The 26,428-nt window shown below is 37.7% G+C and overlaps 1 protein-coding gene across 6 annotated transcripts in view; it reads right to left on the bottom strand.

The window, feature by feature from the left end:
- Window positions 1-26,428, bottom strand: part of reps2 (RALBP1 associated Eps domain containing 2) — a 53,784-nt gene that overhangs the window by 26,564 nt on the left and 792 nt on the right. For 4 of the 6 annotated variants that reach the window (XM_052092116.1, XM_052092118.1, XM_052092117.1 and 1 more), the window contains exons 2-7: window positions 11,948-12,071; window positions 10,579-10,739; window positions 7,529-7,637; window positions 1,939-2,039; window positions 946-1,084; window positions 725-788 (exon numbers count right to left, since the gene is read on the bottom strand). In XM_052092116.1, the coding sequence (XP_051948076.1) occupies window positions 725-788; window positions 946-1,084; window positions 1,939-2,039; window positions 7,529-7,637; window positions 10,579-10,739; window positions 11,948-12,071 (698 nt within the window). The remainder of the gene's footprint in view (window positions 1-724; window positions 789-945; window positions 1,085-1,938; window positions 2,040-7,528; window positions 7,638-10,578; window positions 10,740-11,947; window positions 12,072-26,428) is intronic. The other 2 variants (XM_052092121.1, XM_052092120.1) reach the window with 2 other exon arrangements.

Genomic DNA, 26,428 nt, shown 5'->3' with positions numbered 1-26,428 from the left:
TTAAATCATATTTTTTTATAAAATACCACAAATTACAACAGAACTCCCAATGTGTATTTCTACTCAATGTCATTTGAATAATCAGTCAGTAATTACTCTGATTTAAGTTTCAAGAGTTGGACATGTTTTAATTAATGACTTGCGATTCAGTACCTTTTTGATTGAATAAAAATAACCAGCTGATAAAAGTAATTTGTTTGAAAGGTTGCGTTTTGGTGTGTAGATTCAAAAGAACAAGGTTATAAAGTCATTAATTCAGGAATCAGGCTCCACAGGTCTGCGATGTACTGCATGTTTCACACTGTAGATTCAAAAGAACTGTCGAGTCATTCGTTCGGTAATCGGACTACACTGGTCTCGCCATATTTTACATGCTGTAGATTCAAAAGAACCAGTTCATTAGAGTCATTCATTCGGGAATCGGACTACACTGTGGTTGCGCTCTATGTTTTGCGCTGTAGATTAAAAAGAACCAGCTCATTAGAGTAATTCATTCGGGAATCGGACCACACTGGTCACACCATATTTTTTGTGCTGTAGATTCAAAAGACCCAAGACAAAAGTCATTTGTTTGGGAATCAGACTACACTGGTCAGATTTAGGAGTATTTTTGTTCTGTGGTCCGTCTTCATAGAACTCATCGGAGAACCGTTAACGAGCAGAAAGTCATGAAAATGGTAAAAATATATATATGGTTTAAGTAGATTTGAAGGTTTATCGTCACCATATATGAGACAGCTCTGGAATAGGAAGCTTCGACTTGGTGAAGAAGTTTTTTGCAACAGTCCCTGGAAGAGAAACAACAAAACAAACATAAATAATCAGTAATGTCCAAAGAAAGTAAAGCAAATACAAAAACCTTTACAAATACAAAAACAAAAGACTTCAACTTATTACAAAGTATCAGACATGGTTCCGGTGTGGAACAGGCTTAAAATCTTTTACCCAGTATGAGAGCGTTGAGGTCAGGCTGTAGACTCCTGAACTGGTTGGTGTAGTATTCACGCTGTTCCTCTGTGATTCGCCAGGGGTCATCAGAGTAATCAACTTCATTCCTCTCCACCAAACGCTCTACAGATGGAACCTGAGTGTGAGAGAGAGAGAGAGAGTGTGAGAGAGAGAGAGAGAGAGAGAGACCCTACCTGAGACAGAAGTGTTGTACTACAGCTAATATTTTGTATAATGCTACTATGTTTTTAGGGCTGCTAAAGTCAACACCAGACTCGTTTATCAGTAAATGATAGAGACATTCTTCATGACTAATTTATTGATAGATAAAGTCCAGATGGTTAATTAAAGTATAGTTTTTGCAGTCTTTGCATGATTGAATTACAGTATCATCAGAGAGAAACAATAAATATGATCTACAAGTGAAATGCACCACTGATGAAGCTAGCGTTAGCCTCTGCACAATTACACAATGACTGCTACGACATCTTTTCTACATCAATAACATACTTTTGATACATTTTGTTTCATTTTTGGTCCTTAAAAGAATTGAAAGTGCAACATTTTGAACAGAAAACCTTATTTACAGGCAAATTTCAGTAATCATTTTAATTACCAAAAATTGAAATAGAAGTCATTGTTGTTGTAGCACCTCTAGTGAAACTGCAGCGATATGTACAATGAGCCACATAAAGATCATTTTGCAAAAATTTTGGTATAGTACCACAATTCTACTCTTATAGAAGTTCCTATAGTCTGCGAGACTAGATAATGCAAGAGGAAAAATGTGTAGCCCCGTAATTACCGATATTCAAGACAAAAATATATGCTTACATAAATAAACCAGTCATTACATAAATCCTTGTTTAGGGGCCCAACAGTGTTCATTAAAAGATCATTACAGATGGAAAGACTCATTATAGGGAGACTAAGAGTTCTGTGTGAGAGCCAATCAGATGTTAGAATGGGGAGGTGGGCGGAGCTATTCACCCGTGTAATGGCAGGCTGCTCCGACTGCAGTTTGATGGAATAATGACTGGGAGACGAGTTTTCCTGAGCGCTAGAACAACTTGGTAATTTACCATCATACCCTGTGAATAAAAAAAGAAGAGGAAGACTGAATATTTGAAGGTGAAGAAACACAAAATGACTATAAAGTTGTGACTGTTTGATTACTGACATCACCGTTGCAGTCATGCCAATGAGAGTTAAAGATATAGTTCATCAAACATGAGAATTCTGTCTTCATTTACTCAGCTTCATGTCGTTCCCAAACACAAATTACTTTCTTTCTTCAGAGAAACACAAAAAGAAGAGGAGGAACCCTAACCAGTCTAGACAAGTAATAGACACATAGTGTTTCCTCACACACACACACACACACACACACACACACACACACACACACGCACAGACATGAACAACAGTGTGTCGAAGTGACTTTAATCCAAAGTCTGACATCATTAACACCAAACATGTCAGCTGTACATGATCTGATTAAACGATCATCCCCACTGAGCTAAATCACGGCAAGTTATTATTCTAGTATAAATACCGAGTGCATTTAAAATACATTATACATTTTAAGTATTTACAATAGTACTGTAAGTCATTGACAAATAAGCTTGTCTGAGGTAATACAATTTGAAATCTTTAAAACAAAACTAGTTTAGGGCCTGGGTAACTCAGCGAGCATTGACGCTGACTACCACGGCTGGAGTCGAGAGTTCGTTTCCAGGGTGTGCTGAGTGACTCCAGCCAGGGCTCCTAAGCAACCAAATTGGCCCGGTTGCTAGGGAGGGTAGAGTCACATGGTGTAACCTCCTCGTGGTCTCAATGGGGCTTGTGGTAAGTTGTGTGTGGATCGCGGAGAGTAGCATGAGCATCCACATGCTGTGAGTCTCTGCGGTGTCATGCACAACGAGCCACATGATAAGATGCGTGGATTGACTGTCTCAGAAGCGGCAACTGAAACTTGTCCTGCACCACCCAGACTGAGGTGAGTAACTGTGCCACCACGAGGACTTACCAAGTAGTGGGAATTGGCCGTTCCAAATTGGGAGACAAGGGGATAAAATAAAATAAAGAAAATCTATTTTAAAACACATGTAAGTTCATAGAGATGTTTAAAAAATATTTATAGTATTTTCAAAGAAAAAAAAATATTTAATGGCTTTAAAAATGTCAAGTGGTGTAACCATCAAGTAAACGGTATTAACCGCTAAGCCTGACATGTGAAAGAATTGTCAGAATTGTCATAAAACATTTATTTATATATATATATATATTTTATTTATTTTTTACATTAAACTGTTTTTAGTACCATTAGACAATTTTTTATTTTTTTATTTAACATATTTTGTTCATCAAGCTTTAAAGGTCATTATCCTCCTGATGCCCGAGAATTCATTTCTGTGTAGGACATTTGTTATTTTTTTCTTAGCACATGCATTTTCAGAGGAGTCTTTAAATACTGTTAGAAATATATAACAACTATAAGTTGCTTATATTCAGCAAATACAAATGTTGAAATATCCATGACAATATAATCATTAATGTCAGTTTTACTTACAAATAACATAAACATTTAAATAAGATGTAATTTATGGATTGATAAGCAATTTTTTCACAAATATCCACTAGATGGTGCCATAAACATGTGACACTTACATCCCATAGGTCATTTAGCTCATCAGCTAGAACAGGGTGTGAAACAGCCGTCAAACGATGTGCATCATATTTGATACACACAGCGTTATAGGGTTCAAATCATTTTCTTACACCTTATATACACGTCAGTTTACACAACTTAAAAAAGTTTGTAATTTTTGGGGATTTTTTTTTACAAATAGCAAGAATTTTGAGTCAAAAATATCAAGAGGTTTTCTTATGGTGATCTGATAGACAAAAGCTTGTATTTAAAAAAAAAACAAATTATAATAAAATGACCATGATAGAAAATGTATACAAAATGACAGATCTCCAATGTAACCATTCAAAACAGACGGCCATCAAGCACTACTCCCTAATGCCTGAAGGGGCGCTATTGTATAATTAATATGGGCCAAACATTTATACATTGCATTTATTAATCAAATTCTTTTAGTTATTTTAGTCTCTATATGAACACCTGTCACCACGTTTCAAAACCTAATCGATTCCTGATGGATAAAATCAAGCCCCGCCCTAAAGTTTTTGTTGAATATCCTGTTCAAGTATAATTGGCTGTGAATGCCCAGAAAATCTATTTTCTGGGAATACTCACCGGAAATGATATACGTTATGTTTCATAAGAATTGCTGGTGGAGTGTGGGCTGTGTTAACTGTACATTTTGCAAAGGTCTTGTGAATCAACAGGTGTTGTGATTAGACAGGGTGATATCAATACGCCACAGGAGAGCAGCAATTAGCCAACTGCTTATAGAGGACAGACAGTCGCTCAAGGCTGAACGATCACACAAACACACACACAGCTGTGTGACACCATAAGGAGTGTGTGAAACACAACGGCTGTGATATGTGGGTGTGTTATCTTGTACCAGCTAATCTGTGACAGTATCATTCTACTATATGTGTGACTTAAAACATTTCCAAAAAAATGATCAACTGTAACTCATCCTTGAACTTTCAAGCTGCATCCACTAAACTTGGCACAGACCTTCAGACTGTTCTGACTTTACAGCTTTTACATTTTTGAAAAATCTCGTAGACTTACACTGACGGAATGTTCAAACAAGCAAACGGAATGTTCGTGAAATTAAACTCCAACTGTCAAAAATTCAAATGTAAACAAACCAACACAAAGCCTTAATGGCACATTCACAGTAATTCAGACATGACAGTTCAATACAAGTTAAGCTCAATCGACAGCATTTGTGGCATAATGTTGATTACTGCAAACAAAATGAATGTCGACTTATCCCTCCTTTTCTTTAAGAAGGGGCACTTGCATTGTAAGTGAATGGGGCCAATCCGTACACATTAAAATACTCACCGTTTCAAAAGTATAGCCACAAGACAGAAACAATAGGAGTGATAACATGATTTAAGTGTGATAAAATAGCTTAGTAACCTTGTGTTATATCTAATTTTACAACTTCGCTGCCATGATGTTGTAACACAGTAAATCCAGTAATCTTGCAAAAACAATTATTTAAAGCTGCACTATGTAACTTTGGGCTCTCTAGCGACATCTGTGGTTAAAAGCTCAAATGTAAAAAAGCAACTGATCCATAAAAATTTTTTTTGTTGATTTTATTCGATTGAACATTTTGAACTGTAATATTACTTGCTTTGAGGAAGGTGGACAACACTCTTATTTACACATTTTAATATGATTATTCAAGTGTTTTAACCACCACATATTAATGTTTGCATTGAACTACATCTGTCCCAAATATAAGAGATGAAACTCGTGATATGTCTGTTATGATTTCAATGGAAGAAACTTCATTATTTTTTAGAGCTGTCAGAATTAACATGTTAACACATGCAATTAATACAGATTAACACATACCGTTTTCTTAATCGTGATTAATGGATTTTCCGTTATCTCTTAACACTATTTGATGTACAAGATAAGCCCAGATGGGACTTGTCATAGAAAGCATGTATTTTCAGCCTATGTAAGGCACATTTTAATTACCACAAAAGCACGTCAATTTTTAACTATCACCAAAATGCAGAATGAGATGTTTTTGTCTTTAAGCGCTTTTCATGTGGAGTTGCCGCTGACACTCTGGCACGAATCACGAACGCGGCTTCAAGATTGCTATAACAAAGTAGATAGTCACAGACTACTGGCTGATTAATATTGAGGAGAATGAGAGTTTAAGAGATTTGATGCCCATTGCAATGAATATAAAACCTATTTGTGGAAACAAGTTCTTTCAATTAGTCAAACTCACACTTAGACTTTGGAAAACGTTAAATGTAACTTAAACTGGTGCTATTTTAGTGCACTACTAAATAATGGGGAAGGCTTTGTTTGGAAAATGTTAATAAAGCATTATATTGTTATGTTTTCTTTTAATTTCTAAGATGGATTTTGACAGAAGAAAAGCATAAATAATGTAAAATTTCAGCACTTTCAAAATCTGCGATGAATCGTGATTAAAAATGTTAATAGACTGACAGCACTATTATTTTTATATTACAATCTACAGCCTTAGTGAAGAACGCAAGTAAACTTTAAAACATAAAATAAAATTCAATAATGAGGAAAACATGAAAATAATATGCAGAAATATGCAAGAAAACAATTATAATAATAAACAGTTTCCTTAATCGTTTTTTTAGAAGTAAAGTTCTAATAGAGTGAGACTTGCTGGCTATATATATATATATATATATATATATATATATATATACTAGGGCTAAATTAACATGTTAAATTAACAGCCCTAATAGATTGGGGATGGATGGAAATGAAAGAGTGACACAGACTCACTGACTTACTGACAGACAGACAGACAGACAGACAGACAGACAGACAGACAGACAGACAGACACAGACAGACACAGACAGATGGAAATTAAAGAGAGACAGACAGACAGACAGATAAAAAACAAAGAGTGTCAGACAGACAGACAGATAAGACAGACAGACAGATAGATAGACAGACAGATGGACGGACAGATAAAAAAATAGAGTGTCAGACAGACAGACAGATAAAAAATAAAGAGTGTCAGACAGACAGACAGAAAGATAGACAGACAGACAGACAGACAGACAGACGGACTGACAGACAAAAAATAAAGAGTGTCAGACAGACAGACAGACAGATAAGACAGACAGACAGACAGACAGATAGATAGATAGATAGACAGACGGACAGATAAAAAAATAAAGAGTGTCAGACAGACAGACAGATAAAAATAAAGAGTGTCAGACAGACAGATAGATAAGACAGACAGACAGACAGACAGACAGACAGATAGATAGATAGATAGACAGACAGACAGACAGACAGATAGATAGACAGACAGACAAAAAAATAAAGAGTGTCAGACAGACAGACAGATAAAAAATAAAGAGTGTCAGACAGATAAAAAATAAAGAGTGTCAGACAGATAAAAAATAAAGAGTGTCAGACAGACAGACAGACAGACAGACAGACAGATAGATAGATAAGACAGACAGACAGACAGATAGATAGATCAGAGAGAGAGTGAGACAGACAGACAGACAGACAGATTGTTTATTATTGCATGTTATTGTATGCATTGTGTTGTGTGTGTTTGATGTTGTGCACTGGCCGTGTCATGTGGTCCAAGTCAAATTTCCCAGGAATGGGACAATAAAGTATAATGATGATAAAAAAATAAAGAGTGTCAGACAGACAGATAGACAGACAGACAGTCAGATAGACAGACAGAACTATGCTATGAAATCGGTACATTAAAAAAACATGAGCATAGATTAATGTTGATCTATCTTGTATTATCTTGACCTACAGTGGCTTTTAGATGCAATTTTAAATGGTCAACCCTGTTAAAACTGCAGGAATGCTATAAAATAATCAGGTTCATAGGTTTGATCCCTCTATCTGAATGCAAGATGACTGACAGAGACTCTCACCCATTAGTGTTCCTGCTCCGTTTCTTTGTGCACCATATGGATAGCTGTGATAGGCTGATGGCGAGCGGGGCGGGGAGACGTCAGGTGACCGCGGTGGAGACCACGCCTCCTGTTGAGCACAGAAAATATTTATTACAAAGTGTGACTGACTAAAACCACTTATTAAAAGTACCTTAAATTAATTTGAATGATCACAAATTAAAGACATATAATGAATAAACAAATTGGGAGAAAATGCTACCAAATAAATTCCTTTTTGAAGTTGTTACCATTCTTTTCTAACTTTTTCTAATTGTCAATATTGGCCCTTGTGAACAGACTTATTTCCAAACACGTCATGCTCTTCGTGAGGTAGACAAGTTAATCCACTCGCAGGACAACAAGACAAAGGCCACCAAGGAACCCAGCTACTGATGCAAGTAGTCTTAAAGGTATACTCATTCAATATGTTTACAAGCTACTTCCAAAAATACATGACACATTGCGTAATTGAATATTTGCAGGAAGGATGTCAGTTGAAATAGGTGTGCTAAATATTAGGACTGGGTTTTGTGCAGATTTCCTGATTCGATTAAATTTAGATTCACAATCTCATTTCTCCTGAATCAATTTCCTGATTCAGATTAAATTAGATTCATTTGTGTATATTTCAGTTATAATGTCCATATTGCTTGCATATGAAATATATTATCTCTGGCTAATGCTGTTAATTATACAGGGGACCTTCTAACTAGGTTCATTATGAAAATATTAACCTAGTTAGAAGTTAAGTTTAAGTTTTTCCTGCATTTTAGTCACATATTAGCTTTTTATAAATGTACAAATCCATGAATTCCATTAATAAATATGATGTATTGGAACTGTATATATTACATTGCATATATATTGCACATATATATATATATATAGTTACAAGTTTATTGTTTACATGCATAATTTGAACTATTTATAAGTATTATAAATACTATTTGATTTGTAGAACACATCCTAAAACGGTACTGTCTCTTTAAGAATAGTGGCAATGCAGCGAGCATCTCACAGTAGTGTTTTAGCAGAGCACATAATAACAAGAGTAATCTTGCATGGCTACTTTACCATATCTATGCTATGTGCCATTAGAATTAAACGTTTCTTTTATTGTTTTTATTAACAATTAGACTGTAAAGAACAAGTGAATTGTGTGAATCTTGTCTCTGAACACACTTTACAAATAAAAAATTACAATCAAACTAAACTTTATACTTAACTTCTTAATGACTACACAACACGAAATCTAAAATGTACCAGCCAGTGGCTAATCGCAGACATTTTTAGTCACATAGCACACAATTTGTTTGCATATGCAAGTGATTTACATTCATTGTAGAGGGTTGCACATAAAATTAAAGATCGAGTAAAGAATTGACATTGAGATCGTTCAAATGACGACTGTGATGCATTGAAAAATCTGAATTTTTACCCAGCCCTAGTGTTGTCAACAGTACTTTGGTACCAAGTCGATACTAAAATAAAAAATATGTAATGATACCAGTGTTTCTACAGTACCGGTAGTACAGATCACCGTCTTAATTCGGTACCGCACACTGTCTGACTGACACACGACTGCTTTCAAACGCTCACACGCTTATTTGAGCATGTGCTCCGTTACTCATTTTACACTGAAATGCACAACTAATCCAATTAAAATCATGATATGTCCTAGTGTGATTAGTAAACCACAAAATGCTGCAATCTTAGTCTATATGAGCTGCATGAGCTTTAAATGAATGTGTAAAGCAGACCGCTCATATACTGGATACACCACAAACTATGAGAATCATTCATGTTGTATGAGATGACAGAGCAGAGCACTAATCCACTCTGAAGCGCTATTTTTATGTAATTTATATAAATAAATCACGGCATTTGCGCTTTAACGATCACCCTGAGCAATATATTGAACTGTTTAGTAAAATGTAATCCTCACTGTAGAAATAATAATAATCATCATCATTATTATTATTATTATAATTATTATAAATAATGATTCATTAATAATTTAAATTAAGCAATACATCACAAGCAAGAGTGCTTTTGTCCTAATAAAATAAATAAAAAAAATGCAATGGTATGTTGATAAGTAATTGTTCTCTTTTACTTATTAAAAGTAAACAAATGAACAATTAATGATTAGACACCATTTTGATAATGAAATTAAATTAAACTTTAAAACATTCTGGAATTCTTGAAATACAATTAAAAAAGTAAAAAGGATTTGAGGAAAAAATAAAATGGATTTCCATAGGGCCCTACTTAAAAACAAACAAGTGTTAGAAACACTTGAAGGAAACATGCATATATTTTAATTTATTAATTACATTGAAATTTAAATTAACTTTAAATAGGCAAGGAGTGTGTTCAATAGCACATTATCATATTAGAAATGTTTTTCTGTGGTATTGAAATTGATATCGAGAACCGTGAAATTTCACTGCCCGACACAGTACGGACTACTGAAATTTTGGTACGGTGACAACACTACCCAGCCCTACTATATACACGTCAGCATGCGCACAATGTTGAGGCCAAACATACTCTACACAAGTACGTGAACGCAGATGCGATCGCTTGGACACTGCAAATGCGCAGTCTAGTTGAACATGCTTAACGTACGTTCTTGCGTTACTGTGGCGGTAACAAACCTCAAAACTCAAGGGGGCGATAGAGTTGCCTTCAAACGTCTCCGCCATTAGACTGGATTTGTCATTATTCTGGTAGGTTGCTATAAATATATTGACTTTAACTTACTTGCTCACTGTAGAAGTGGACGAAAGTTCACACTAATCTCGCTATAGTGCCCCTTGTGGCAATGCTGAGAATGCAACGCGTACATGCGTTGGATTATGAATTGTGGCCTGACACATTTCAGAATGCAACAACGTGTGAAATCGAAACTTGCGTTGCAAGATATGTTTCACTTGCTTTCACTTTCACTTACTTGTGTAGAGTATATTTTGGCCTTACAACTGATATGACTCCTGTGAGTGAGATGACTCTTTCCTCATACTCACCTGTTTGTCCATGCTGGTATCAGGGTGTCTGATGAAAGGCCGGTCAGCAGGGAGACGAGAGATGGAACTTGCAACCGAGCCCAGGGTGTGAGTCTGGCTCTCATTGGGGTAACGCCTCTCAGGCTCGCTTGTTATTCCCACAAACACAGGCAGAGGAAGTTCTGTGAGGAACGTTAAACACAAAGAATTAATTTTAAGACGCCAAATGTAACCTAGCTAATCACCTCTCAAAGGTAACTTTGAGGTCAGCTTCATAAATCCATCCTTGCAGTCCACAAACATTGTCTTTATCCTTCTGTTTCCACAGCACAAAAGACCAGATTAAGTGATGTGTGCACTAAACAGAACATCCATGTGTCGCTGTGATCTTCACTGATAGTCAAGGACATAAGAACTGCTGTGAGGTCAGTTGATCTCGTCTACTTGCTGTGAGGGTCTCCTAGAGAGACCACGGGTAACAGCTTGTACCAGGATTAAAGGCTAATCCAGCCAAAGTTCACTAATTCAAGATACATTTTCTGCTATTATGCTTTTTAGTACAGTTATGTTATTTTATGGATGTTTAGATATTTTTACTGGAAAACACGATAAAAACACTGACTTAGAAATATATTTATCTGTCACAGCAGTTTGAGGGGACACCAGATTTGGTTAAATCTCATTTACGATGTGTAAACAGACTCCGCAGGTGGGACAATACAAGCATTGAGTCACAAGCGTTTAAGGAAATTGCTCTGTGTGTGGCAAGTTCACAGAACAAACGTGCAGCCTCTTTCTCTGAGGGTTTTGGCTCTGCGTGTGGCGCTCTCTCCACGCAGCACGACTTCTGTGCCTGATCCCTCTTTATCGGAAATCCTAGCATACTACGCCAAATCCCTGATCCCGTTAGGCTCGCCCTCTGCTCAAGTCAGGGGACCAGTGTTTAGAAAGCTACTGCAGCTTGCCAAGCTTCAAGCTACTTATAATAAAAGCAGGGCGGAGGGCGGGGCCGGGTCGTGATTCCGCACACCCGGCCCCGATTCAGGCTAATCAAGCCTCAGAGAGGGATAAAGTGCGACAGAGAGAGAGAGTTACGGGCAGCTGTCCGGCACCTTTGTGTGTTTGAGTGTCTTTTTGGTTCAGTTTGATATTAAAATATTATTTATATTGTCAAGCCGGTTCTCGCCTCTTCCTTTCCATTAATCCCTTTACACAGTTCTAATACAGTCAAGTCTTGAACAACATCAAAACAGTAATGTAGTGATTCTTCATTAAAAAAAAGCATCTCATTACTGGAAAAGCTACTCTGTGAACAACTGCGCTACTGTCACACCACTGAAAAATGTCATTAAGTTTAGTTGCAAACTCCCCAACACTGCTGAAGTCTTACCGCCCACAATGCTCTCCAGACGTACCGGCAGACCAGTCTGTGCCGCGGCCAGCAGCTTCAAAGCTATGTAGAACTGTCCACATCCGAAGTAGCCTAGCCGCTTAGCACCACACATCTCAGTTATCTGTTAGCATGAGAGAAAGTTTTCAGACATTAACGAGGGGTAATAATGGAGACTAAATATCAAATCAAATATTTTATGAGACCATTTAGCAGAGCATAATACAACAATTTTAAAACATTGAATAAAGTAAAATCGAATTAGCTTCTATCTTATTTAGCATAACTGCTAACAAGGGGAACTGAAAAGATAATTGCTAATTCTCATTATTGGTTCTGATGATAAACTCCTTTCTAAACAAACTGAATTGCACAGGTTTCTGAGCTCTTATAATTGAAAACTAGCATCGTAATGATAGACGCTAGCAGAGATAAGAAATAGTACATCATGCTGGAAGTGTTTAACTACATTTCAGAGCTTTGCAGTTGTACATTTCTGTGATTGAAAACTGCATACAGATATCGCACTACCTGATGAGCCTAATGTGTTGCTTATTCTTATTAAAGGGACAGCTCACCAACGACAGTTTTAGGCCTTGAATGTCATCGAAACACTCGCTGAATGTGTTGTTTTAGCGGTCTGAACAAAAACATTGAGATAAACCAACGCACGCAGATTTGTATTACATAGGTTCTGACAAATATCTTTTCAGCTATTCTCTCCTCGCTATATGCAAAGACTACATCACTGAGGCCTCTTAACATCTTAACATTTACATTTAGTCATTTGCAGATGCTTTTATCCAAATCGACTTACAAATCTTAATCTTTTTTTACTTCGTTCATTAGATGAGACAACATACTATAGACTTAATTTAGGAGTTATATCTTTAAGACCTATTTACTAAATAATCCAAATGTATTTCTTTATTATTTTACATTTATTCAGAGATCATTATAATTGATTTGATTTAATTAATTCAATTGTACCAATTAAAATTGTTCTACAAATCATCCAAGTAATTGGAGTTATTTTCCATCTGCTGGATCAGCCTGCATCAGTCTCTCATGCCATCCCAGATGTGCGTGACTTTCTGCAGAACACAAACAAAGATATTCAGAAGAGTGTATCAGCTCTGTAGGTCCTTATAATGCAAGTGAATGGTGACCAGAGGTAGCACCATTAATCAAATAAAGGAAACATAAAAGTAATCCATGTTACTCCAGTGGTTAATCCACATCTTCAGAAGTGATATGATATGAGTGGACCAGTCCTTTTTTTTTACTCTAAATCTCCACTTTCACTTTCAGATTTGAAAGTGTGGAGCTTTAGAGTAAAAAAGAACTTAAATAATGATCTGTTTCTCAACCACACCCATCATATCGCTTCTGAAGATATGGATTAAACCACTGGAGTCATATGGTTTACTTCTATGCTGCCTTTATGTGATTTCTGGAGCTACAAATGGTCTGGTCCCCATTCACATGCATTATAAGGACCTACAGATCTGAAATATTCTTCTAAAAATCATTTGTGTTCTGCTGAAGAAAGAAAGTCATACACATCTGGGAAGGTATGAGGGTGAGCAAATGATGAGAAATGTTTCATTTTTGGGTGATCCCTTTAATAGTGTTTTTTGGACTAGCTTTATACCATGTGACCCACTAACCATTGAAAATGGCTAAAATGTAACAATTTTCGGATGAAGCCACTTTGACTTTGAGAGCTCCTTTTTCTCTGGGATTTAACCATATAAGATCCTTTCTTTGAACCAGAATTGAAAAGGATTTTAAGATATCTATAATACTTTGATGTGCCTTTTTTTTTCTTCTTCTTCTTCTAATCCTTGGACTTATAGGCCTACCATTAGCATATAATGCAGCAAGGAGTGCAGGAGACTGTGTACAAATAAAATAATGACTGCCACCTTTCTAAGGTTATTTCTTGAAATTTTTGACTCGACTTTACAAAATAATTGACTATTGTAGAAATGCTTGATCCATGAAATCTAATCTTTAATATCCATAAAACATACTATTACGTTTATCTTTAGATTTTATGCCTACTTGAAATCAATAAATCCAACCCCTGAACCCAAGTCTAAATCTTAGCACGATCTCTATCCTTTAGCACCATGAGACATACACCAACGTTTCCTCTTGGGGAAAGAGCACAAATTCCACAATAGTTCACTCCGTTAGAGTCATCATTGTTGTATCACTCCATGCGGAGAAGAAATCCATCCTTCCATACAGACATAATCAACAGTTCAGCTCAGCCGGGATACATTGTAAACTTCTCCATTACTCACAGGAAAAGTCCTGTGTGCTTTAAATAGCAGCACATTGTGTTGTGTGCTGTTATAAATATATATTTATACAAAAACTCTGTTGCCTGTGTGGAAAAAACAGCATGTTTTGCTGATCAAGCTAAACTTCTTTCATAACTCAAGAACAACAAACTTCACGTCAAGTTTCATCATGTTGAAGTTTTAGCATCCCAGCGACACTTCGGGTAAAAATAGCGCAATGGCGTAAGCAAAACAATGGGGAAAATATCAGAATTTGTCTTTTTTCAATGCAAGTAAGGTCATGCCTGCATGATTTCTTGAAATTATAGTGGATTGTTTCAATTACTGCGTTCCTTTGACTTTCCAAACTTTATCTGACGATCTATCCAAACATTGACTCAGCAGTCCTCTTCGACTAGGTGTGATGGGGATTATTGATTGTGTTCTGCTATGATCTCTGTAGTGCTGATGGCTCATTACAGAGCACCATGGAAAAGGTGAACTTTAGCCAAATTTGACTTAAATGAGATGAACCCATCAATACTCTTGTCCACTTAATTTCAGAGGTCAGTTAAGGCTTCTGCTCCATTAAAGCACAAGACTGATTTTTACAAAAGTAATGACTTGAAAACCAAAATCATTCTGCCAAAAAACATAACAAAACAAAGCATGGTTACTGCAGTTTTACTACAATGAAACTATGGTTTATTTTCCTAATGGCGTGGGGCATATTTATTTTTTTAAACCATGGTACTTGTACCACAAATTAAGTAGAAAACATGTATGGCAAAACTGTGGTAAACATGGTTTAATTGGGGAAATGATTATGATTTGCATTACTTTAGTTTTGGTTTACCTGTTTTACTACAAATATTGTTAAGGTAGTAAAACCACGGTAAATTTTGTGGTTGTTATTCTAAAAAAATATATATTTTTAGTTTAAATATAATTACTGCAGTAAAACCATAGTTCATTTTCATAATGTCAAGGAACTTTGCTAAGGAACTGAAAATAATTGCAGGGGAACACAAAACTTTAGCAGTGGAGTGCAAAACGCATTGTGAAGGAATGCAAAATACTGAGGGAACGCAAATAATTTTAAGTGAGAACAAACTACTGCGAGGGAACGCAAAAATTATTTAAGGAAATGCAAAATATTGCGAGAGAATGAAAAACTTACTGTGAGAGAACGTAATACTTATTGTGTGAGAATGCAACTACTGCGAGGGAATGCAGAACTTATTGTGTGAGAATGCAACTACTGCGAGGGAATGCAGAACTTATTGTGTGAAAATGGAACTACTGCGAGGGAGTGCAGAACTTATTGTGTGAAAATGCAACTACTGCGAGGGAATGCAGAACTTATTGTGTGAGAATGCAACTACTGCGAGGGAATGCAGAACTTATTGTGTGAAAATGGAACTACTGCGAGGGAGTGCAGAACTTATTGTGTGAAAATGCAACTACTGCGAGGGAATGCAGAACTTATTGTGTGAAAATGCAACTACTGTGAGGGAATGCAGAACTTATTGTGTGAGAATGCAACTATTGCGAGGGAATGCAGAACATATTGTGTGAGAATGCAAACTACTGCGAGGGAGTGCAGAACTTATTGTGTGAGAATGCAACTACTGCGAGGGAATGCAGAACTTATTGTGTGAGAATGCAACTACTGCGAGGGAATGCAGAACTTATTGTGTGAGAATGCAAACTACTGCGAGGGAATGCAGAACTTATTGTGTGAGAATGCAACTACTGCGAGGGAATGCAGAACTTATTGTGTGAGAATGCAACTACTGCGAGGGAATGCAGAACTTACTGTGTGAGAATGCAACTACTGAGAGGGAATGCAGAACATATTGTGTGAGAATGCAACTACTGCGAGGGAATGCAGAACTTATTGTGTGAAAATGCAACTACTGCGAGGGAATGCAGAACTTATTGTGTGAGAATGCAACTATTGCGAGGGAATGCAGAACATATTGTGTGAGAATGCAACCTACTGCGAGGGAATGCAGAACATATTGTGTGAAAATGCAACTACTGCGAGGGAATGCTTAACTTATTGTTTGAGAATGCAAACTACTGCGAGGGAATGCAGAACTTATTGTTTGAGAATGCAAACTACTGCGAGGGAATGCAGAACTTATTGTGTGAGAATGCAAACTACTGCGAGGGAATGCAGAACTTATTGTGCGAGAACGCAAACTACTGTGAGGGAATGCAAACTACTGCGAGGGAATGCAGAACTTATTGTGCGAGAACGCAAACTACTGTGAGGGAATGCAAACTACTGCGAGGGAATGCAGAACGTATTGTGCGAGAACGCAAACTACTGTGAGGGAATGCAAACTACTGCAAGGGAATGCAGAACTTATTGTGCGAGAATGCAACTACTGCGAGGGAATGCAGAACTTATTGTGTGAGAATGCAAACTACTGTGAGGGAATGCAAACTACTGCGAGGGAATGCAGAACGTATTGTGCGAGAATGCAAACTACTGTGAGGGAATGCAAACTACTGCAAGGGAATGCAGAACTTATTGTGCGAGAATGCAACTACTGCGAGGGAATGCAGAACTTATTGTGCGAGAACGCAAACTACTGTGAGGGAATGCAAACTACTGCAAGGGAATGCAGAACGTATTGTGCGAGAACGCAAACTACTGCAAGGGAATGCAGAACTTATTGTGCGAGAATGCAACTACTGCGAGGGAATGCAGAACTTATTGTGCGAGAATGCAACTACTGCGAGGGAATGCAGAACTTATTGCGTGAGAATGCAACTACTGCGAGGGAATGCAGAACTTATTGTGCGAGAACGCAACTACTGTGAGGCAATGCAGAACTTATTGTGCGAGAACGCAAACTACTGCGAGGGAATGCAGAACTTATTGTGCGAGAACGCAAACTATTGCGAGGGAAATCAAAACGTATTGTTAAAAAATGCTAAATATCGCGAGGGAATGCAGAACGTATTGTGCGAGAATGCAACTACTGCGAGGGAATGTAGAACTTATTGTGTGAGAATGCAACTACTGCGAGGGAATGCAGAACATATTGTGTGAGAATGCAACTACTGCGAGGAAATGCAGAACTTATTGTTTGAGAATGCAAACTACTGCGAGGGAATGTTACTTCAGCCTGACCATTCTCCTCATCTGCACATTAAAGGGATAATCTTTCCATATACAGCACATCTGCATGTTGGGGGATTAAAAACATTCAAATAAGTTATAAACCTCAAACCCCCACAGTGGCTGACGGCATGCTAGGATACAGGAAGTCTGTTCCTGCTTTCTTAAACACCTCATCTTGCTTTCTGACAGGACATAATCTTATCAGTTAGAGTCATATTTCACACAGATCAATATACAAATCAACCAAGATACCAGTGTGACCTAAAGCGAAAAAGTTATATAGACTACTTATATAACTACTTATTATATAGTCTAATTCATCATACTTTGTAATATGTTTAAGCACATTCCAATGAATTTCCAGAGGACAATAAAAACCTAGAACTTTGCATTACATCGGGTTTGTTTATCTGTAACAGACACGCAGGCAGATAATGCCACGATCAGTATAACGCCCAAGGGGATTGTGAGAAACAGCACCTAATCCAGCAGATGTCAGTGACTTCAGTTGCTACACCTACAGCTGCTGTCCAACAGGTTGAGCTGGTCCTGTGAAGGCTGAATGCATTCGAAGAAGGAACTTTGTGTGTGTGTGTGTGTGTGTGTGTGTGTGTGTGTGTGTGTGTGTGTGTGTGTGTAATTGAGATTCCAGATGCTATGTGCTAAAATAAAGCACTCTGGCATCGAGCACATTGCTACTATTTACAGACTGAAAAATCTCTAAGCATTAGGACTTCTTACTAGTCATTCAGAATTGAATTTAGTACGCCCTTCATACTCAATTTCAGTTCATGTATTTGAATCGAGGTGGCAAACAGAATGTAGAATTGTAACAACTGGATTTGTGGGGGCCTGGGTTGCTCAGTGAGTAAAGATGCTGACTACCACGCCTGGAGTCCAGGGTGTGCTGAGTTACTCCAGCCAGGTCTCCTGAGCAACCAAATTGTCCGGTTGCTAGGGAGGGTAGATTCACATGGGGTAACCTCCTCGTGGTCGCTATAATACGCTCTCAGTGGGGCGCGTGGTGAGTTGTGCGTGGATGTCGCAGAGAAGAGCATGAAGCCTCCACATGCGCGCTGTCTCAATAAGTCATGTGATAAGATGCGCGGATTGGCGGTCTCAGATGCGGAGGCAACCGAGATTCGTCCTCCACCACCCAGACTGAGGCGAGTCACTACGCCACCATGAGGACTTAGAGCACATTGGGAATTCCCAATTGGGGAGAAAAAGGAGAGAAAAAATAAATTTGTATACGAGGTAGAAATAAATTAAACGAAGAACAGTTTTTAGCACTACATTTATTTTTTCCAGTATGTATTTAGTTCATAAATGGGCATTTCTTCATCTTCGGGCAATTTCATGTGCCAAAGGTTGATTTTAATTCAAACTATTTCAACTTTTTTATTATTATTATTATTATTATTATATAAAAGTCACATATAAACTAATTTGAAAACTTTTTACAAGGTCTTGATTTATTTTTGGTACATTCAAATGCCTATTATGCATAGATTTTATTGTTTTAGCCTTGTTTAGACCCAGACTATCAATATTAAATTATAAAAATACAAATATTACATGTTTAAAACTATTATAATCTAAAAGAAATTGTTAAATAAACCAACCATTTCTATATGTATTGTGTTAACCAAGTCAACAAATGTGTCAGTGAAGAGCATGCATGAGATGAAATATGAGACAAGTGATTGAAAATTAGCCTTGGCAAGACAAAAGTCTTCAATTTGACATAAAACACATTAAAAATGCCATTTCCATCAGTGTCATTTCCACCACAGAATTCCATTAAACACAATACAGAATTTAAGATGTACTGGAAATGACACTGTAGTGGGAATTTTCATGACTTTCAAAAGAAATGACAAATCTATTGTAATGCATGTACATACACTGTTGGATATAGTTTGTAGACAAATTAAACAAACAAGTGAGAGTGTAAAAAATATACATTTAACATGACTTTTTAGAGGTCCACAGTGCTTAAAGTGCCAGAAGATTATGAAACCCCAGTATATTTACTATTTAATAAATTATTTAAACCATAGTGGGATACACAAAGTCCCAGAATGCTCTAATTCAGCCCTAAATCTTCTAGATTGAGCCAAACCACATGAAGCCGATTTACAAGATGGAAATATTAAACAGAACGCTTAAAAAGTGATCCATTCCTGCCAATTCTGTTGTTGGACACTTCCTGTCATTCCAATTCAAAACTCATCAATTGAAAGTGAGCCAATTCTTAAATTATGATTTTTGTCCATTCCTGTTTAATACTATTAAAGCCACGCCATACCAAAAACAGTTTGTGAGTGACAAATGGATCCCATATTGCCTATTACAACTATGTTTTCGCTTTAGTCACACAGTCAATATGCCAATTTGTCCAAGACACAGATGGAGGACTAAACTGGTACAAATCCCACAACCGATTTATTCTACTGTACGACAGCCACTGAATCTAAGTGACACCTGTGATGTCAGGGTGAGGAGTATGCAGGTAAACAGGATTACATGAAGAGCCACTTAAATCGTCCTGGAGTGCACCTGTAGATCTAGACTGTGCTGATGTTTTTTGATACTTTATCTACAAAGAAAGCTCTTGAATATCTTTCAAAGATATGTGGACACAAGCCTTGTTACTGGTGTCAAATTTAGGCTTCCCAGTGGACCTAACCCTGACTCCCAGAAATCTCACAACTACCAATTTTTTACCCCACGGTTATGGGACGTCTACCATCTGACCAGGTCACTAAATACACCAATAGACTCATAATGAGATCCAATGTATCCTACGAATATGATCTTTCCAAATGATGTTTGTGCATATGGGTGTGTGTTTGACGTTCTATCAGGGAATTAGTCAGTATGCGCCAAGCCAGGGCAAACGGACAGGAAACAGAGCAGAAGGACAAACTGGACTTCCTGTGCAGGAACACAATGAAAGGACTCCCATGACACACTGCAACAGTAAACCATGCCAACGCCTGCTGAGACACATAGCTGAGCTAATAGTCACTCTATACTCGAACAAAATGATCTGTAACAGAGTATAAAATACATCAAAAATCTTAGAAATCTTCTTCTGTTCAATATATCATAAGATTTGTATGATTCAAAATAAATGTCTTCTCCCACATTCAACATCAGACAAAACTGCAAGCGTGTGCTGGTAAACTGAGAGAAGGTGAGATCATGCGTTCAGTTGAGCCTCCGGCAGTTAATGCATGCTAGTAATGTTTCATGACATAGAGCAGCAACATATCAGTGTTGAGGAAGCTACATTGAAGTAGTTCAACTGCAGTTAAGCTGAAAGTAACTTTTTTTTTTTTACAGATGCATTTTACATGAACTGTATAAATGAAATTAAATCAATTTCCCAATGCTAAATAGAAGCACACTGTTTACTGTAACCGTTTCATTTACACTTAATGTGCACAGCAATTCACGTAAATTATTTGGATTTCCCAGTGCTACATGTGAGAGAGAGAGAGCGAGAGAGAGAGAGAGAGCGAGCGAGTGTGAGAGCAAGTGTGAGTGAGAGAGAGAGATGAATGTGCTCCAAGTCCTCGTGGTGGCGTAGAGACTCGCCTCAATCTGGGTGGCAGAGGATGAATCTCTGCGTCTGAGACCATCAATGGCTTGTTGAGCGTGTTACCGTGGAGACATAGCGCATGTGGAGGCTTCACGCTATTCTCCGCGGCATCCAGGCACAACTCACTACACACCCCACTAAGAGCAAACTACATTATAGCGACCATGTGGAGGTTACCCCATTTGACTCTAGCCTCCCTAGCAACCAAGCCAATTTGATTGCTTAGGAGACCTGGCACACCCAGGATTCAAACTTGCGACTCCAGGTGTGGTAGTCAGTTACTCGCGGAGTTACCCAGGACCCCACAGCCTCGTTGTTATTTATGAAAAATGTTATATGCCATCTACCATGACTAAGGTCTATTGGGGCTAATTCATGACACACAAGCGGAATGAATTTCAGTGTATATTGTTCAAGAATGTAGGTTGTTATTGCCCCAAGTGAAGGGGTTCAAGTACCTCGGGGTCTTGTTCATGAGTGAGGGGACAATGGAGCGGGAGGTTGGCCGGAGAATCGGGGTAGCGGGGGCGGTATTGCACTCGCTCTATCGCACCGTTGTCACGAAAAGAGAGCTGAGCCGAAAGGCAAAGCTCTCGATCTACCGGTCAATTTTTGTTCCTACCCTCACCTATGGTCATGAAGGCTGGGTCATGACCGAAAGAACTAGGTCACGAGTACAAGCAGCTGAAATGGGCTTCCTCAGAAGGGTGGCGGGCTTCTCCCTTAGAGATAGGGTGAGGAGCTCAGTCATCCGTGAGGAGCTCGGAGTAGAGCCGCTGCTCCTTTGCGTTGAAAGGAGTCAGTTGAGGTGGTTTGGGCATCTAGTAAGGATGCCCCCTGGCCGCCTCCCTAGGGAGGTGTTTCAGGCACGTCCAGCTGGAAGGAGGCCTCAGGGAAGACCCAGAATTAGGTGGAGAGATTACATCTCCACACTGGTCTGGGAACGCCTCGGGGTCCCTCAGTCAGAGCTGGTTAATGTGGCTCGGGATAGGGAAGTTTGGGGCCCCCTGCTGGAGCAGCTGCCCCCGCGACCCGACTTCGGATAAGCGGTTGAAGATGGATGGATGGATGGATTGTTCAAGAATCCATTCTTATGTAAATTGTCTTATTGAATTAGATGCAAAAGTTTACAAATATTATTTCAGAAAAAAAAAAGAGAAAGAACCTGATGCACAGTCCATTATATTGACAATATTTGGACCCTAAATGGGTCGTCGTCCGGTCAAAACAAAAGTTAACGAATCATTTACACAGAAATTTGTTCTGCTTGTGTTTCATAAAGAAGGCCATAAAGAAGAACGATTCTACAGTACTTAAATATGCATTTTAATTTCTATTATTATTATTATTAGGGCTGCACAATAATGAAAATAACTGTAGTTGCAGATTTTTTCACTCAGTATTGTAATTATGATTGTTAATTTCGATAAATATTTAAAATTAAAGGCTCAGTCGCATTTAACTTTGCATGGCGAAATTCCAACACATTGATTTGAATGGGAATCTGCATGAAATTCCCCTCGCAGATTACATGTGAAGTTCAAGTTTGGTGTACTTTGACAGGCGAATTTGCCACGAGGACATAGGTTTCTAAGTTTCTTGGTTTGGAAGTGACCTTTCTATGGGCGGTGCTTCGTATACAGCTACACTGAATATTCACAGTGGTCAAGGTTATCATCTTAGTGAGGAGTTTCTTTTTAACACCACTCGAACGGAGTAAAAAAAAACGCAGCTTTAAAAAACAAAAGTCTGCTTTGCTGTTCGTTTTTGGCTGGTTTCACACGTGCTCAACGTCCACCCACGCCGTCTAAATGGAAAGCTAAATTACATGTTTCACAGTTAGTTAACTGCAGCAGCTGCAATTATAATCGTGATTATTATTTTTTTGATTAACTGTGCGTCTTGTACTTTTGTAAAATGTTCTTGCTGGTTTATTAAACTGATTCTGTAACAGTGCAGCATTTAACACTTTGAAAGTACTGAAGTGATGTTAGGTATTATTTTGGGTACCACCCATAACAGTCAGTCCTGTGAGCTGTTATCTGTGTGTGAAAGAAGTAGCACCCTTCCTGTCATCTCATATCACACCCATTCACACAGCTATTCAAAAGTCTGTTAGACCCGCCAACTCTGCACTAGGAAACCATATTTATCTGAACACCATCTACAAAACCTCAAGACTGAACATAGTAAACATCTTTCACCTGACACAACTAATGTGCCATATGACACAAGACACATCCTATTGGAGGTAAAAGCCTGGTAAACCAATAATCAGTCAAACATCGGCTATTTGAAATGCAATGCTTTGGTCATTGGTATTTGATCATTGCTGACACTGCTGTTTGTGTAAAGCATTCATAGTCTGTATGCTCTGTGAAACTTAAATACTGACATAGTGTTGTTTACAGTCATCTATAGGCTACATACAGTACTGTTTACAATACATATAATATTATTACCAAATGAGTATATAGTATACTACAGAATTAAATTCAAAACAGCTTACAGTATGGTATACTATAAAGTGAGAATATACAGAGCTGTGAAAAAGTATTTGCCCCTCTTCCTGATTTCTTCATACTAAATTGTGTTAGATCTTTAAACGAAATATAACATAAAACAAAGGCAACATGATTAAACACAAAATACAGTTTTCAAATATATATATATATATAGAAAAAAGTTTAACTCTTACAGACATGAATTGGGAAATCATGAGCACTCACATTAAAATGAAGACTCCAGTCATATCAGTAACCTTATAAAAGCTGTTTTATTCTACATGGAGAGGGTCCGCACATGGGGGCGGCCATTTTAGAATTATATGACCAGCCGAATACTGCTCGCTTAATCTCAGTAACCGTCCTGTTATTTGACAATTTCACTCGTTGATTAAAGTAGTCATGGCTGACTGTGAATACTACATTTCTACAATGACATCTGAAATTGAAAACTATTGATTTTCAATGATGCTGCATCCAAGCCACTAGGTGTCAGTGTAAATCCAACATGACACATTTACATTTATGCATTTGAGCAGATGCTTTTATCCAAAGCAACTTACAGAGCCCTTATTACAGGGACAATCCCCCTGGAGCAACCTGGAGTTAAGTGCCTTGCTCAAGGACACAATGGTGGTGGCTGTGGGGTTTGAACCAGTGTCCTTCTGATTACCAGATTACCAGTTATGTGCTTAGACCACTACACCACCACCACTCCATATGACACAAAGACGAAAGTTACTGAGTGCAACTTTAATAGCTCAATGTGACACCTTTAGCATCAGCAACTGGAGTTCTTTGCTTTAGTTCAGCCAAATTGAGGGGTTTTCGAGCATGTGCTGCACATTTAAGGTCCTGCCACAGCATTTCAATCGGTTTCAATTCAGGATGCCACTCCAAACTTTAATTTAGCTTCTTTTGAGCCATTCAGAGGTGGACTTACTCTATGCTTTGGATCATTGTCTTGATGCATAATCCAGTTGCGCTTGAGCTGTCAACTCATGGACTGATGACAGGACGTTCTCCTTTAGGATTTTCTGGTAGAGAGCAGAATTCATGTTTTCCTCAATTATTGCAAGTCGCCCTGAAGCAGAAAAGCATCCCCACACCATCACACTACCACCACCATGCTTGACCGTAAGTTTGATGCTCTTTTTGTGGAATACTGTGGAATACACCAGATGTAACGGGACCACTGTGTTCCAAACAGTTCCACTTTCGACTCATCAGTCCACAGAAAATTCTCCCAAAAGGTTTGAGGATCATCAAGGTGTGTTTTGGTCAAATTCAGAAGAGCCTTAACATTCTTCCATGGATGACATTTTTGCCCAGTGTCTTCTGGGCAAAAATGTGGAGTCATGAACCGTGACCTTTATTGATGCGAGAGAGGCCTGCAGTTCCTTGGATGTTGTCCTTGGCTTTTTTGTGACTTCCTGGATGAGTCGTCATTGTGGTCTTGGAGGAATTTTGAAAGGTCGGCCACTTCAGGGAAGGTTCACTACTGTGCCAAGTTTACTCCATCTGGAGATAATGGCTCTCACTGTGGTTCTTTGGAGTCCCAGAGTCTTTGAAATAGCTTTGTAACCCTTCCCAGACTGATGTATTTCAATCACAGTTTTCCTCATAATTTCTGGAATTTATTTCGACCTTGGAATAGTGTGCTACTGTGTGAGACATTTAATCAACTATATGCTGCTGAAAAAGTTCTGTTTAGGTGTTTATTTGATTAAACAGGGCTGGCAGTAATCAGGCCTAGGTGTGTCTAATCCAGCTGAACCCCATTATGAATGCCATTTCATAGATTTGGGGATTTAGTAACTAAGGGGGGCAGATATTTTTTCAAACAGGCCTAGCTGATATTGGATAACTTCTATAAATAACATTATCATTTAAAAACCGCATTTTGTGTTTACTCAGATTGCCTTTGTTTTATTTTTGAAACAATTTAGTATGAGACATACACAAACAGAAGAAATAAGGATGGGGCAAATACTTTCCCACAGCACTATATATAGCGTAGAATAACAGTAAACACGATACATGGAACACTATAAAGTACACATATACAGTACATATTATACTCTAGCTAGCATCTAGGGTAAAGACTAATATATAATATCTAGTATAATGCAGAATGTAATATAAGACAATATGTATACAATAACAGCTATATATCATAGACCTACACAATAAACTGTTCTTACTTTACAGTGTACCATGTACTGAATAGCACATATATATATATATATATATATACACACACACATACATACATACATATACATATATATATACACACACATATCCATACACATACATACATACATACATACATACATGTACACACACACACACACATACATAAACACACACACACACATACATAAACACACACACACACACACACACACACACACACATATATATAAACACACACACAAACACATATATAAACACACACACAAACACATATATAAACACACACACACACATATATAAACACACACACACACACACATACATATATATATACACACACACACATATATATATATATATATATACACACACACACACACACACACATATATATATATATATACACACACACACACACACACACACACATATATAAACACACACACACACACATATATAAACACATAGATATATAAATACACACACACACACACACACACATATACATACATATATAAACACACACACACACACACACATATACATACATATATAACACACACACACACACACACACACACACACACACACACACACACATATACATACATATATAAACACACACACACACACACACACACACACACACATACATATACATACATACATAAACACACACACATACATACATACATAAACACACACATACACACACACATATACATAAACACGCACACA

This window comes from Xyrauchen texanus, chromosome 25, assembly GCF_025860055.1.
Source record: "Xyrauchen texanus isolate HMW12.3.18 chromosome 25, RBS_HiC_50CHRs, whole genome shotgun sequence".
NCBI classification, from domain to species: domain Eukaryota; kingdom Metazoa; phylum Chordata; class Actinopteri; order Cypriniformes; family Catostomidae; genus Xyrauchen; species Xyrauchen texanus.
Note: the sequence above shows the minus strand (reverse complement) of the source record. Positions and strands in the feature narration are given on the sequence as shown.